Genomic DNA, 15,842 nt, shown 5'->3' with positions numbered 1-15,842 from the left:
CTTATAAATTAGCTTAGAGAGTTTGATGTTCAATCAGGGAAAAAACTTTTTCCTGATAAGTTTGAGTATTCTCATTACCATTTCTTGGATAATGAATGGATTTTGTTGGGAGAAGTAGCAGGTTAATCGCCTCGCAGGAGTCAAGGGGTTAACCAGCCTGGGTTGGCTTTACCACATTTATAACTACCACGCAGGTTGTTGGAATTCTAGTTCCTACAGCTTTCACGAAACGATAATATCCCTCGGAGAGTTGTGTGTCACAGAACACTGGACCATTTAGCAGTGTTTAGTCAATGGTACTTCCTAAAGTTCGGAAACCCCTCCGATTATTATCGATTACTCACCCGAAGGAATATGCTTCAACAACACTAGCGACAGTACCTTTAACCACAACAAAAAGATAAAGTGGAATCGGTTTTGTTTACTGACATCCGGAAAGTGATAATTCATTGTCTCATGTAATCTTAAACTGATTACATGTAGAGAATTTGAATAGCAGGCGATGAGAGGGTTTGGTCTTTGGGAACGTCGGCGTAGATTTACTAAAGTGCAGCAAAGATATGCAAACTTCTGATTACTTAGACATGCTATTTGTCTTAGGCTCATTGTCAGTTATAACACAAGTAACCAGAGTAACAGATCACACCTTCTCTTTAACCGTTCACATACACACAAATAAGCCTGAAAAGGTTGTTAAATTAGTTTTTAACTGGTCGTCATTTCGGAGCCCTTTCTGGTGTTGTTTTGCCTTTTGTTAGAGTGGCCTGAATAAGATTTACTAGAGTGGAAATAATTGAGATTTTAGCCATTTCGCCCAACAAGCTTTCTTACAAGATTCACCTGTCAAGGTACGACTTAATCGAAATAAGGAATGCTATACTCCTACAATTTAAACTATTTTATGAAACAACTTGTAATAATTCTTCCTCAGGAGCTACTCCTGTAGGCACTACAGTAATTTTCCTTTAAAAACTTACTTAAGCCGGCCCCCTATAAATTATAACTGAGCTGTCTACTGACACCAAAGACTCACCCTTGCCTCCAAATCTCCTTAAAATACACAATCTTTGAAGTATATCACAGTACTGAGCTATCTTTTGGTAGAGCTTCCTAGATAGTTGGTCTTTCCCGACAAAAGAAACTGCTACTCCTAACTGACCGAGTCCTTACAACGTAAGTTGTATTCACAACGTATTTCGAAACATTCCGGAATTCGAAGCTTACAACGACACAACTATTGTGGTAGAAATACATCATAATTGCATAACCTAATTGACTGTTCTTGTTTTCCATGCCCTTTCATCAGAAAGTTTGAGTATCGCTTTCATAGTGACTGAAAATTCTAGAAATTATGTGCAGTCCTATCCATAACACACCTAAGCTGCTTTAGTTTCTAACAACCTGAGTAAACATCAGGAGTTCGACCCGTTAGTAAGAAGCAAAATACAATGCTCAAAGATGTTCTTAAAACTTAGTTCGCGAAGCTCTTCGATTGGAATAGATAATAATAACAATATTTCGAAGCTCTCTGTGCCCGTAGTTGTTGACAATAGCTGGGGGGATAAACAAAAATTGTTCAGTCGACTCTGATGATGATTCCGCCGAGGTCAGTCACTATTACTGACTACCTTCAGTCACAACTTCTCAGGAGTACTCTTACTTGGAAGATCAAACCACGCGGTCCAATGGTACTCTTGTGTTGAAACTACTCACTGTTTAACACGAACCATAAAACTGGATCATGTAAAATTCTTAGTCCCTGTTAACATTGACGTCCATATGCATGCCAATAAATTGACTTGTGAATCCTTTCACTGTGGAGAATAACTTGCTTATAGCATTCAGTCTGTGCTGCAGAAGCGCAGAGGACAAGTAGGTACCTTTTGTAGTTTGTATATAAAGTAGGATCCACAGTCTTTCACATTAATGTATATTGATTTCTTGCAACAATTTCCACCTTGATTGAAGCAGACCTTGGAGGAAACCTCACCGTCTGCCAATGTGGGGTGACCACTTTTTAGCCAGCCTGAGGAGGCCGTACTACATCTCCACCGCGGTATGCACTGGGTTGGCATTTTTGTTCCTGCATCTCCCACGAAACGATACCATTTTCCGAAAATTATGGATGACGATTCGTCATCACATTTTACTCCACCGTTGGGTGTGTTGTAAGTGCTCTTTCTGTCAGCATCGCTCAGGTTTCTGTAATTATAGCACGGATTGGCTAAAAAGTTGAATTTCGGTTAATGCGATCTTTTATATGTTTTTCTTTTCAAGAAGCTTAAGGAAAAAAAAAATATAAACTGCGGTGTTTTAGAAGGATTTCCCGCCCTGAGAAAATTCGTAACAGCATGCGTACAATATTACGATAATTTTTTTACATGTGTCTGATATCGCCAATCAGCTGAGTCAAGTTAGTAAATGAATGGCAAAACGTTGACCTTTCTCAATCCAGAGTCGCTTGTCAAGATTTTCTCGGATTATGGCTGCTTAAAGCACAGAAAAAAAAATTCGTATTTCTAACAGACAGTGTCGTCCAAAATTTCCTTGGAGCGGAAGTAAAACAAAATACATAAGGAGCGGCTGAGAACGGAAATCGACAACTAGAAGATTTTCCACAGGCTGATTTTGGCTGTGTACATGAAAACAGTTCTTCTTACGGCGAGGAAAAAGTCATTAACTGAGAATTTTGTGAAAAGAAAGTTACGCCCGTTGTCTGTTTCTGTATTGGTTCAACGCATTTTTTTCATCTTGAGCCTTATCACAGACGCGCTTTACGATTTTTTTTCGCAGATTGTGAAACCTATAATTTCAATATATAGAGAAGTCGACTTTTCTTCTCACTAAAGGCCAATTTTGTTTATATGATAAACAATATACACACAGTTGCTTGCAGTTATGGTACTTCTCTTCTCATGTTCAACTCGATACCAATAGATTATAACAATTTATATTCTCTTGCTCGATACCTTACTCGTTCGCTGCTTTCACTCATGAGATAGCGAGTTGAACACTGGAAGAGAAGTTCCATATCAACACGACCCCATGTATTATTCTCTCTCTTTATCAAATGAGGACAAAATGGCCGAGTTTGTTTTGCAGCTTTCATGTAAAATCCCTTAAAAGTTACAACGAATTTCAATGCGTGTCTGTGGCTCGATCGCTCAGTGATCGGCTTTCATACAGCCCTGCAATCATCGACTGCTTACAACAGAAAAGGTTGTTGATTAATGAAAAGCCATGAAACTTGTTAATAGATGCTCCCGCAAAAATTGCCTAAGGCTAGAATTATTTGACTGTGGAAAAGTTTTCTGTGTCGAAGTGGAATTGCAGTGTAGTATACAATTTCTCTTCGAACAGAGTAGATATGCCTGGACAACTTCGTTGGGAGTCGATTACTGCTTAAGCAAAAGAGAACCTTTTTTCCGTGTTTAAATACTCTCATCTAAATACAAAGGAGGTTGGGAAAATTTGAAAAAGTTATGCAAACCCGACACGCACCGTAAATTTCGAGAAATATCCCAGCCTCCCGGGTGTTTAAATGAGAGAACGTAAACACGGGAAAAAGTACCCTATATATTAAAAACATATCTCTCCAATAACACTACAGAAAAAGGTAAATGCTGTTTATCTATAACTTATCTGATATCTATTTTCTCAATACATGCTCTGGACGATAGTGTTTCATAATAGCCAATCACACTGCGGATCTTATAACGCATGAACTGATCAAAATTCGCGTTAAAAAAAGGTCATGTTGAAACTTGTGGCAAGTGCCAGCACCGTACTAATAAAACTATTTCAGCTTTGAATTCTCGTAAATTTGACAGAAAATACCGAAAGTGTTTGAAATATACGACTCCTTAAGGAAAGAACTTCAAGAGGAGGAGTTTGATAAAGTTGAAAAAATGAGTGTCACCGTAGTTTATCGTTTTTTAAATTGACGAAACCTTGCCCGATTTAACAGCCCAAAAACATGATTGAGGAGTTGAACCGCTCATCGTGCCTTGTAAAGTTTTACTGGTTAGCACAGCTTTGCTCGAACCTTTTCCAGTGACTAAAAATTTTTTTCTCCCTTCCGTTTAAGTCACCTCTAGTCTTGCTTTAGGTGTTGTTGGATTTCTGCCTGCAAAAGTCTTCAATTTCGACTTCATACTTTGCTCGTAGCTTCGTCGGCTTGACTCAAATTTGCCTACGTTTTCCTTATTATCTTTGTCTGCTTTCTAATTTTAGGCAAATATTGTTCGATTAAATACTATTAAATAAATAAAACAAATTGAATCTTGCTATCAGTCTAAAGGTGATTCGTCAGTATTGTATTGAACGTCCTGTACTGGGCATAAAAATCACGTAATAAGATGAATAAGCACGCTTGCATTCCGAGAACACAGTATTGTTTTTCAATAAATAGACCAGGCAAAGAGTTAGCTCTGTACGAGCACGGTGACCTCTATTTTTCATTGTATAATTTTGGTGTACAAATTTACCCCTTTAAATTGGAGAAATTAAAAAAATCATCGAAGGGAAAAAAAGATATAGCTAAAAGAGTGCACAAAGCCCGTTATTTGGTGATGAAAATTATGACCTTAAAAAAACGACTCGAGGAACGTTTTGAGTCGATTAAATTACTTGATTTTCCCACATATTATAAATCAAATTGTTTCCTACACTCGAGACTTTCTACCTTTCAAGTTTTTTTGTTAAATTTTTATTTTGAAAACCCTTGCTGTACTGTGAAATGAGGCACGCGAAAAATTGCTAATAGAGGCATAAGTGGGGTAAGTTTGGCTTGTCATTTCTCTCAAACAAGCACGGTGGCCTGTCTTTCTTATTGTATCTTCCGAAAAAGACATCGTTAGGGAAAATTTAAGGAAAGATTGAAAAAATTTTCAAATAATTTTTTTCTTCTTAGGAATCACCTTCATAGGTCAAAATGGGAAAATCTTAACCGCGGTCAACATCGATTTTAGCCAATCAGATTATGCTGGTTGATTGCTTTTAATCCTTTCGAGACACAGCCTCATAATAATTCTATTTACAAGAACATTTATGCGTCATCAACAATAAATAATGGGGGCCATTGTTTTCTCTCCTGTAAGACAAAAACCATGCACATCAAATCTTAAAAAAAAATAAAATATATCTTTCTTTTTCCTTAATGGTTTGTCGAAGGACGTTTTCAAGCAAACTAAAAGCATTAAAAACTAACGTGATTTGTTACATGGCCAAACAAGAATAGCCATTCACTCAACATTATTGACAGCGAGTTCAGCCATTACTCTCTTTACAATTTTTTTAAGGCATGGATTAAAAGAGACTAACCTTTACAAGTCAAACCATCCCAAATGTATTTAGGATTACAGGCGCAACTGTAGGAGCCCTGGTTATTACTGCAGGAGGCATGCTCATCACAGATGTTCATTTGTGAACACTCGTCGATGTCTGATGGGGATCAAACGCACCACGTTACAGCCCACAATTGGGTGTTAAGATGAAAAATGTTTTGGTTGATCAATATACAATGAACGCCTGTACAAAATACTGCAAACCTAATCTCAAAAGATTTTTGGACAAAGTGATATAATCCACCATTTCTAATAAGGGTGAATTATGAAGTAGAACTACATTTTAGGATAAACGTTTGACTACTTCTGCCATCATAATTTGTGTTAAAAGGACGTTTTAGATTACTCTCCGCTTTGAATGGCTGGGATTGAAGGAAACTCACTAAAATTACCTGAGCAAGTCTGTCCATCTCCGGCGTATCCAGTGTGGCATGTACATATATGTGATCCAATGGTGTTGGTACAGTTAGCATTCACATGACAAGAAAGATTTTTTGCACATTCGTCAACATCTGAAAAATGAAAGGCTTTCAATCACGATTCTTGGAGTATGATACATGTATAAACCCCCTTATTTTGATCATTAAGTGCGAGAGTTGTCTCCTGAGAGTTGTTGGTCACTATGTTTTATTAAAGAGAAAGCTGGTCAACGAAAATATTCAGCATTTTGTCATTAGCTTTAAATAGCTGGGACTGTATGCATAGAAATAGGAGCGATGAAGATTGTCTCTCTTCGATCAAAAAGGACTTTTCTGAGCATTGAAGGAAACTTATTAAAATCACCTGAGCAAGTCTGTCCATCTCCAGTGTATCCAGTGTGGCATGTACATACATGTGATCCAATGGTGTTGGTACAGTTGGCATTCACATGACAAGAAAGAATTCTTGCGCATTCGTCAATGTCTGAGAAATGACAGGCTTTCAATCACGATTCTTGGAGTATAAAAACAAACAAACTCACGCAAACTAACATTTCTCAAAGTCATAACGAGGCAATTACCTGTGCAGCTCCGTCCATCTCCGTTAAATCCAAATAAACAGGTGCACACAAAGGATCCATTTGTGTATCGACAAGTAGCGTTCAGGTGGCAATCGTGAGTGTTTTTTTTTTGGCATTCATCAACATCTGAAAAAATGGGAAAGAAAGGAAAAATTCCACAACGATAGTGATTACACGAGTGAGATATACATTGTCTTTTAAACTCTTATGAGATGAAAAAGCATTTCGTTAGTTATCATTGTGACAGATTAATTTTTCATTTAGATTAAACCAAAACTTCCACTGCAACGGAATCTCTCTCTAGACACCATTCCAAACTGTAGCTGGATATCAGTCGCCAAAGATCAGCCTTGGTAGTCTTCCGTTAAGATACGCACTCGACTGCCAAACGTGATATATAAATATGGCGGTTTAAATACTCCAGGATATATTGTGTTCTTATCGGTCTATTCTGTAATTAACCTTTTTCGCAATGTTCTCCTTCGAATCCAGGAGGGCACGAGCATCGATATCCCTTGATTGTGAAACCGGACTTACAAGTTGCATTATTTTGACAAGGTGGGTTTTTACCGCAGGCGTTCTGAAAAGAAAAAAGGAAAAAAATAATAAAGAAGGAAGATCGATGTATTGAATAATTGATACATGAATGAACGAACTTAAGTTTTGTTAAACGTCGGTTGTTTTCCACGATTCATCACCGAGTTACTGAATTTGAATTATACCATATATTTTACCTTTGAGCCTCGGTAATAAAAATCAGCATCAGCTATCAGGTCAGTATCATATTCAAGATGAGTGGCGTTATTCAGTTCACAGATATCAGTGATTCCTCCAGTCTCTGGCTCTTTTTTGAAGTTAGCACTGACGCACTTGTCGTTCATGTAGCAAAAAAGCTCACAGTGATCCAAGTCTTTGACGTATTTAGTTTCGATTTTATGGTTCATCAAACGACTTTTAGCAAAGAAGAAGTAATCTGGAAACACCATTGTGCGATCTCGCTCTGAAATAAAGCAATCAAAATATAGTTAGAAAACAATTTTTTTCTTTTCATACAGAAATAAACTCACGATTCGAGTTATTAAGCGTGCAAAATAACACGCTTGGTGAACAAAGAACTGTGATCTCAGTTAAACCATCACTACGAAAAAAAGGAAAAAAATTGATGCTACCTTCATTTATTGACTTTTGTCTTTCTTTGAACATAAGTATCTAGGACAATTTTCCAAGTTTTAATTCCGCGATCAGAGATTTCCTCATGATTTGAGCGGAGACTTCTATTTCGATAAAGTAGGTTAACACATAAAATGCTTGCGTAAAAGACAAATTTGAGTAAGGTTTATAATTGTTTTTTGATCACGCTGTGCCCGCTCTTATATCACAATTTCGGAATATTTTGTATAATGAGGCACTAGATAATTACACCCCGCCCCCTTCTCCACTGAGAAAAACTTTCAAAACAAAAGAGAAACGAAAACCAAAAATTGGTTGTAGCGACCATCACTTTTCTTTTGTGAAGACACAAGGCTTTTAGAGAGAGGGTTCAGTCTCTCTATTTTCCGCAGCAATATTATTTTAGGGGAGATAGGACAAAATCCGTAAAGAATACGATCCGTCAATCTTTTACTGTTGCTGTAATTTATCATAATTTTGAATATTTTGTGTAATGGGGCACAAGGTAATTAACCCCAGCCCTCCCTCCCTCCCAAAGTTTAAAAACAAAAGTAAAACAAAAACAAAAATTAGCAGCAGCGACCATCACTTGTGAAGAAAAGATGTTTATAGAGCATTTCGTGTCTTCTTGTTTCCCCTGAACGATATTATTTTAGCGGAGATAGAACGAAAGCCGTTTAAAAAAGCTATCCGCAAATTTTTCTCAGGAAATTTATGCTAATTTTCATTAAGACGGGCTATCGTTGTCAGGCATCACGCAGGAGATTCATATACGGGTTCAAGATGTTTCTATCGATAAATTCAGTATACATTGGGAAATTTGACTTTTTCCTGTAAAATAGTAAATTTAAATGAAGAAAGTCAAACACTATATTTCTTAAACAAAAAATATCGAAAGTACCAACAATTTAACGGTAGTCATGCCACCTGTTTTTGAGGTGAGTGCCTTTAAACTAATCCTTAAATATATTTTTGCTGACCTGAACTTTCTCTGAGACTTGCACAATATTCGATTTTAGCTTTTGATAGATAAGTTATGTTCATGGACGAATATACAACAAAACATTGTAGGCATTCTTTAACATATGTCAGCACTGTTCTCTTGTAAACGCAGTAATTTGTATTTGCCAAAGTTTTTTGTCGTTTTGCATCTCATATCCAATTTTCTGAATAAAGAAAAGATAAAACATTTTTGTTAAATACCTTTTAATTTTTCAAAAACGAGTTCCAATCTTGGGTGGATGTTCAATGTCGGTTTTTGACTTAGTCTTTGCTAATTGTTGTAACGTAACTTTAAGTCTTTTTGTTTCAGCAAAAGAGAATAAAGGAGATATATAAATAAGGTTGTACTCATAAGTGAATCGAAGGATAAAAAATGATTCGCCGTCTGCGACTCACCTTTTCCAAAAGTGAAGTTAGTCAATAATGTATTCCAGGCTATGAACATGAAAAATGAAATAAATTCCATGCCTTCTTCAAGGTAACTGTTTCTATCACGCGCGTATGGCACAAGTTTTAAGTTGATCGCCAGCTTCCAGCAGTGGATTAAGCTTCCCAAATCGACCTGTCGTTATGAACGAAACCGTATTATGAAAATAAATTTAAAAAAAAGGCCTGTAGCTGTCGGTTCTATGTTGACATTAATGCAAATGACGCAATTGGGTGTTATCCGCTTCGCCCGATGGAGAGAATTAGATCTCCTAGGAATATCTTTAAATGTTAACATACGTATCAGACAGTGAAATTAGTCCCCAGAACAACGTTGTAAAAATTTCGATCAATTTTTTGAAGGTCTAATTGACAGCGAAAACCCCCAGGAAAAGCAGATACTGAGACGTTAATTTCTTTTAAACTTTTTGATAAAAAGAACTTTCAAAATTTAAAAGATCAAGCATATTTTTCAGCATATTTATTTAGCACATTTTTCATTCATTCCCACTAAAAGATAAATACCCTGCAAAATTTAATTGTATTTTTAATATTTGACGTATAGCAACTTTGGTAACAATAGACATTTAATTAACAGAAAAGTCATGTTCCCGTTTCAAGCTCGCCTTAATTTGTCAGTTTTAGGAGTTAAAATACGCAGACACATTATTCTCAACAAACTTCGCTCCCTAAATCAACTGAAACAGGTGATAATCAACCCTAATACGAAACTTTTTAGCGTGCGGATATCTCCCTCCATTAGATGTTCTTAAACTGCCCATAGAAGAACAAATGTACAAGGATTAAAAATCTTCATTCAGAAATTTCGGTTCTAGATGTGAAGTGATGACGACTCGACCTCGACAAGAACTTCAGAAGAGATGATATATTCTTACTAAGCGAGGAAAAAAATTTGCACATGTTTGTGGTTTTGAAAGTTACTTCTCTAATTAAGAAAGGACTTTCATCAAACTGTCGCGCGATTTTACTTTGAAAACTTGCTCTGGCCTTGAGGAAGTCTTTGAGAAAATACTGACGATTCGTGTTGGAATTTACGGTGAATATTTACACACATTTATTTGATATGCCAAATACTTAAAAGCTGTTGCTAAATATTTTTTAGCATGACGGTTTTTAATGAGTCATCGACAGTGTAGTTCAAATAAAATAATGGCGCTGCAAATATAACTTTCTTTCTTTCGTTATACATACTGTCTTGAAATTTGCTTACGTCCTTTTCGCATTACTAATAGTTCATTGAATTGTCCTCTGTCTTGTCTCAAGAAACCTTAAATCAACTCGTAATAATGATTCGAAATTATTTCAAAAGTTCCTATTCTTGTAAAATCGTTCGATCTTCTTCCCAGGGCTTCGTCACTACAAGTTAGACAGGAAGCACAACGTTTTCCGTTCCGGTATGATAAAATCATCCCGACAATTTGTGCACGATGAAACATTTAGCCAGCTTCACGCATTCTGTGGGAGTTTTAAAACATTTTTTTTAGGCGCACTTTTACCAGAATTAACAATTCATTTCTCCCCTATTACTTAACATAGTAAATGTTTTGTTCAAGATGACAGACAAGGCAGATAACAGAAGCTTTTTATGTCTTTTTATGAGCCACAAAATGACGTCTTTAATAAATTATCTCATATATTTTTCCAGCTTGCCTAATTCTTCGGTGGAATATTGCTCGAATTTTCAAGTTACGCTCATAATTGTTTAAGTTCTTATTAGATGTGATATGCCACGGAAAAATAGCTCAATAATTTCGAACTTCACTTTAGTTAAAGAAATAAAACGTTGGAAAAATTGTGTGATTTCTAGTCCTCGAGTCTCTATTATTTAAATTTGCAAATGTATTAGTCTCGATGCACGAATGGTTCAATTTCTGAAATTGAAAACTGTCAAACAATCTTTAGAACTTCTGCACGGAGGAACATTTTTCATTTGTTTTGTATCTGAGGCGAAGAACTGTACATAAATTCAACAAAAAACGTTCCAGTAAAGAATAGTGAAATTGTTTCAAAGACAGCTTTCAAGACATGGGTTTTGCCTAAGTTAAGAGGCTTGCATTTTTCAGGGAACTTATTCAGCGTCGCTCTTAAGACCCTGTTTACTAAACGAGTTGTTATCAGATAGTTGTCTTTTGACTGTCGACTGGTCTCATTCGCGTTTTCAACGATATAGAGAATACTTTATTTAGGCAGGCGATAAATTTAATCGTGCTATTTTTTGCAATTACGAACAGATCAAACTGTTCGACTAAAGCTCATGTGGACTTATTTTCCATCGATTATGATTCATCTTTCATTAAACGTGTTTCATTGGCGCCTTGAAACGAAGTAAGTACGTGCATATGTAGAATATGGAATTTACAATCAAGGAAATGCAGATGCTAGAAATACAGAATATTGTGGTGAGGCTTGTAAGATTTACTTTGCGAAGCATCGTGTATGTTATAATCTTCATCCTGAACTTTTCATCTTACACTTAACGAAGGATAAATTATGATTAACCTGGTTTTTACTCAAGCATTCATGAAATAATCGGTTCGGGAAGTTAAACGCTGACTACCATAGCAGTACTGCTTCCGTTAGAGGAAAAAAACTCAAGGCCACTCAGAAACTGGCATTATATCGTCGTTTTACAATCGATAACAGAATCCTTGGAACCTATTAGCCATCACGGAAACATTACAGCATTTAGGTTTTAAAATCATGTAGGAGCATTAAGCAGCAGGCTCGTATAACATCAAGGTGGTAAGACATCCAATAAGTTTTATTCGTACATTGAATCATGCATTGCTTCTATTTCATTTTCTACGGTCTTCTTGAGGACAGGAGTCTATAAGAAAACGGTTGCTAGATCCTTTTTTCCTTATAACTCTTCTTTTGGTGTGCTGTCTTGTAAAAAAATAAGAAAAAAAAGGAAAATTATATGTTCCGCGTAACTTAATCAGCCCACCGAGGAGAATACGGGAAAATGGAGAAAAATTAATACTGCCTTCATTTGTTGATTTTTGCCTATCTGAGTACATGGGTATTTAGGATAAAATTCTTTGTCTCAATTCCGCGCTCGGAGATTTCCTCATGATTTCAGCTGAGATAAAGGAGGTTAACACATAAAATGCTTGGGACAAGACAAATTTGAGTAAAGTTTTTAATTGTCTTTGTTGATGTCGCTGTTACCGCTGTTATATTTTAAATTCCTAACTTTTTGTATAATAGGGCCCTAGATAAATAGCTCAAGCCCTCTCCCTCCCAAAAACGATAAAAAAAAAGTGAAACAAGAACAAAAATTGGCAACATCGAGCATCACTTGTCTTTTGTGAAGACACAAGGTTTGTAGAGAGCATTTCGTGTGTTTTGTTTCTACTGAGCGATATTGTTTTAGGGGAGATAGAACAAAAGCCATTAATAAAAGCTATACGCAAATTTTTCTCAAGTTCCTTTTCTGTTCCGTGATCGATAAGTCATGAAAAAAAAATCATTTTTCTTAAAAAACCTTGTTTTATCTTTCCTCATTATACAGGTCCTTGAAAATTCAGATTTCTCCGACTTGAGTTTACATGATCGCCTTTGGTTATTTAGAACGATTATTATAGAAAGAGGAAATTTATGCTAATTTTCATTGAGACAAGACATCGTTGTCTTGCATCACGCAGCAGATTCATACATGGGTTCAAGATTTTCCATCAGTAAATTCAGTATGCATTGGAAAATTCGACTTTTTCCAGGAAATAGTAAACTTTAATTAAAAATGTCGAACACTATATTTCCCAAACCAAAAATATCGAAATAGTCGGATTTTGACTTAGCCTTTGCTAGTTGTTGTAACTTTAACTCTTTTTGTATCAGTAAAAGAGAATAGAAGAGATCTATAAATAAGGTTGTACTCATATGTGAAACGAAGGATAAAAAATGATTCGCCGTCTGCGACTCACCTTTTCCAAAAGTTAAGTTGGTCGATAATGCAGTCCAGGTTTAGAACATGAAAAATGAACAAATTCTATGCCTTCTGCCCTGCACGTATGACACGAGTTTTAAGTTGATTGTCAGCTCCCAGCAATGGATTGAGCTTCCCAAATCGACCTGTCGTTATGAAAGAAACCGTATCATGAGAATAAATTTAAAAATATGCTTGCAACTGTCAGTTCTATGTGGAAATTAATGCAAATGACGCAAATGGATGTTATCCACTTCGCTCGATGGAGAGGAATTGGGTCTCATAGGACTATCCTTACATGTTAACATCGTATTAGACACCGAAATTAGTCCTTAGACCAACAGTGTAAAAATTTGGATTAATTTCTTTAGAAGGTCTAATTGACGGCAATAAAACGCCCGATGATTGTTTCAACTCTTTATTTATCTACAAAGTCCAGAAACCAAAAGGGCAAGAAAGACTCAAACATAAAGCCTCCAAACTATATCCGATGAATACATCGTTTCTAAGTTGTTATTAACACATTCAGCTATTTGGACGGGGTTAAAACTTTAGAGACTTTTTGGAAATTTTTGAGGTAAGCAGAGCAACATATTGTTTACCAGAGCTTTCGTGTTACATGGAAATAATCATGTAAAGGTTCAGTTAGTAAACCTCGAGTATTGATAATCTGTTTTTGTTGAAAAAGACCTTTAGTTAGTCTGCTTTTAAAATTGCACCATACCCTTATTTGAGAGTGAAGCCAACCTTTTTATTGTGGTATGCAGAATTAAAGGGGCCGTGGGTAGATATCCTTTTCGTAAAGAATATGAATTTTCCAGGGATAGTATTACTCAAATCATCCATCTGTGTTTTCGATTTGATCAACTCTTACCTCTTAAGTTGCAAAGCTCTTTGGTCCCTCACTGCTTTTGAGATAAACGTACTTTCTTTAGCTATGATTACAATAGAAACACCTGGTTTGAAGCCAAAACGATTATTTATTTTAGGTAAGAACTTCCACGTAAAAACTACGCAAATATCATTACAATCTCAATTCTGCAATAAGCGTAATTTTTAGCCGATAACGTTGACAAATTATCATTATGAAACATCATATTCGGTCTAAAGTAGCTTTTAAACGTTGTTTAAGAAGATTTCCTTCAAGTTTTCAAATAATCCAGTGTTTATCTAAGTAAACTCCACCGTGTGCTAATAAAGGATCGCTAATGAAAATGTTAAAAGAAAAGAATGTCTTTAACAAGGAAATATTGCCAGCCTCAAGAAACGTCAAGCCTTCCATTGCATAAGCTACACATAAGCTCTAAACATACAGTGACACTCTTATGTTTGTATCAATCAAAAGGGTCCCACTTACGGTGTATGCAACTTCCTGAAGATAAGTAGGGGCTGAAGAAATTTGTACGGGCAGGGAAAACTGCATTTTTTTCCTTTTTGCCTTAAGAAATGTTGCACTTGTTTGTGGTTTTGAAAGTTAGTTCTTTAATTAAGAAAGGACTTTCATCAACCTGTCGCGTAATTTTAATTTAAAAACTTGCTCTGGCCTCGAGGACGTCTTCCAGCAAATACTGACGATTCGTGTTTGAATTTATCTATCAAAGTTTATGCGGCTCCATCTTGCGCGAAAGCCACAATGACCATAATTCACGGACTTCAAGCACATGCAATACAAACGATTTGCTCGAACCTCTGGGGCTTCAGAGCTACAGTACAAATTCAAGTTGACAATGAGGACAAACAGATGAAACAAAATGCGATGTAAATTTACGCTGACATGACAGTTTTTAATGAGTCGTCGACACTGTAGTTCAAATAAATTAATGACGCTGCAAATATAATTTCATTTTTTGTCATACACAGTTTCTTGAAACTTATTACTCATAGTTAATTGCATTGTCTATTGACTTTTCCCAAGAAACGTAAAAGAAACAAGTAACAATGGCTCCAAATTATTTCAAAAGTTCCTATTCTTATAAAATCGTTCGTTCCTCTTCCCACGGCTTCGTTACTAGAAGTTAGAAAAAAAGCACAACGTTTACCGTCCGTATGATAAAATCATCCCGATAATTTGTGCGCGATGAAACATTTAGCGGGCTTCACGCACTCTGTAGGAGTTTTAAAACATAGTTTAGGCGTACTTTTACCAGAATAAACAATACATTTATCCCCTATTATTTAACATAGTAAATGTTTTGTTCAAGAAAATAAAATTTAAGGATAATGATCTTGTTTCTTTCAAGCAGCTGAAGATGTTTTCTCGCCAAGTGTTTGTGATACCCACATTTGGAAGCTCGGTAAATTTCATTTTCGTTTTATTTCAACTACACAGAAATAGGAGTTAAGGCTGAATATCAAATCTTACCATTGGGTGAAAGTGAAACTCAAGTTTTTCATGCAGTAAGTACAGTCATCTCCTACCTTCCAAGATCCAACGTTCTTTGGTGCCCAACACTGGACTAATTTAGCCGAACGCGTTTTCTTTTATTACTGTCTGGTAGCTATGGTTACGATAGAAATTGTTGGTTTCAAGCCAAGATGAACATTAATGTTAGAAATGAGCTTCCCTCTTCCTGTTTGGGCTCTTTGCACAAAAAGCTAAATTGGTGAAATAATACGCGGCGAAGAATTTAAGTTAGTGCAACGGATTGACTGAAGTAATGCGTCTTTTCATGTGGCAAACAATAGCGCCGTATCCATTCGGCTGTTGGTTGCAAACAATCAAAATGGATTTTTTTTCTCTTGGTATCACGTCCGGTTCTAACAAATTACAAGATTCCAGGCTTTATTTTCTTGTTATCGATTTGGTTATATAGGAATTTGCATCAACTTTAAACTCTGTGAAAAATGTAGCAACACAGATCTTAGGGGCAAGTACCTTACTGTACCACCCACTTCACTACATCGAGCGAAATGTTTTCCCGTTTGGCCCTCCTACTTACTCTAAACAATA

At 36.1% G+C, this 15,842-nt stretch overlaps 1 protein-coding gene across 1 annotated transcript; it reads right to left on the bottom strand.

Annotated features, from left to right (window-relative positions):
- Positions 1-888: 888 nt before the first annotated feature.
- LOC149052765 (pancreatic secretory granule membrane major glycoprotein GP2-like) lies at positions 889-5,422 on the bottom strand. Its single transcript, XM_089205582.1, has 2 exons — positions 5,323-5,422; positions 889-2,224 (listed from the first exon to the last, which is right to left on the bottom strand). Exons 1-2 carry the CDS (start codon positions 5,420-5,422, stop codon positions 1,842-1,844), a joined length of 483 nt encoding a protein of 160 aa, XP_089061708.1. The 3' UTR covers positions 889-1,841.
- Between the last annotated feature and the right edge of the window lie 10,420 nt (positions 5,423-15,842).

The sequence above is a fragment of the Pocillopora damicornis genome, chromosome 1, assembly GCF_964200805.1.
Source record: "Pocillopora damicornis chromosome 1, jaPocDami1.2, whole genome shotgun sequence".
Lineage (NCBI taxonomy): Eukaryota > Metazoa > Cnidaria > Anthozoa > Scleractinia > Pocilloporidae > Pocillopora > Pocillopora damicornis.
The sequence above is the reverse complement of the archived record's forward strand: the minus strand, read 5'-3'. Positions and strand labels throughout refer to the sequence as shown.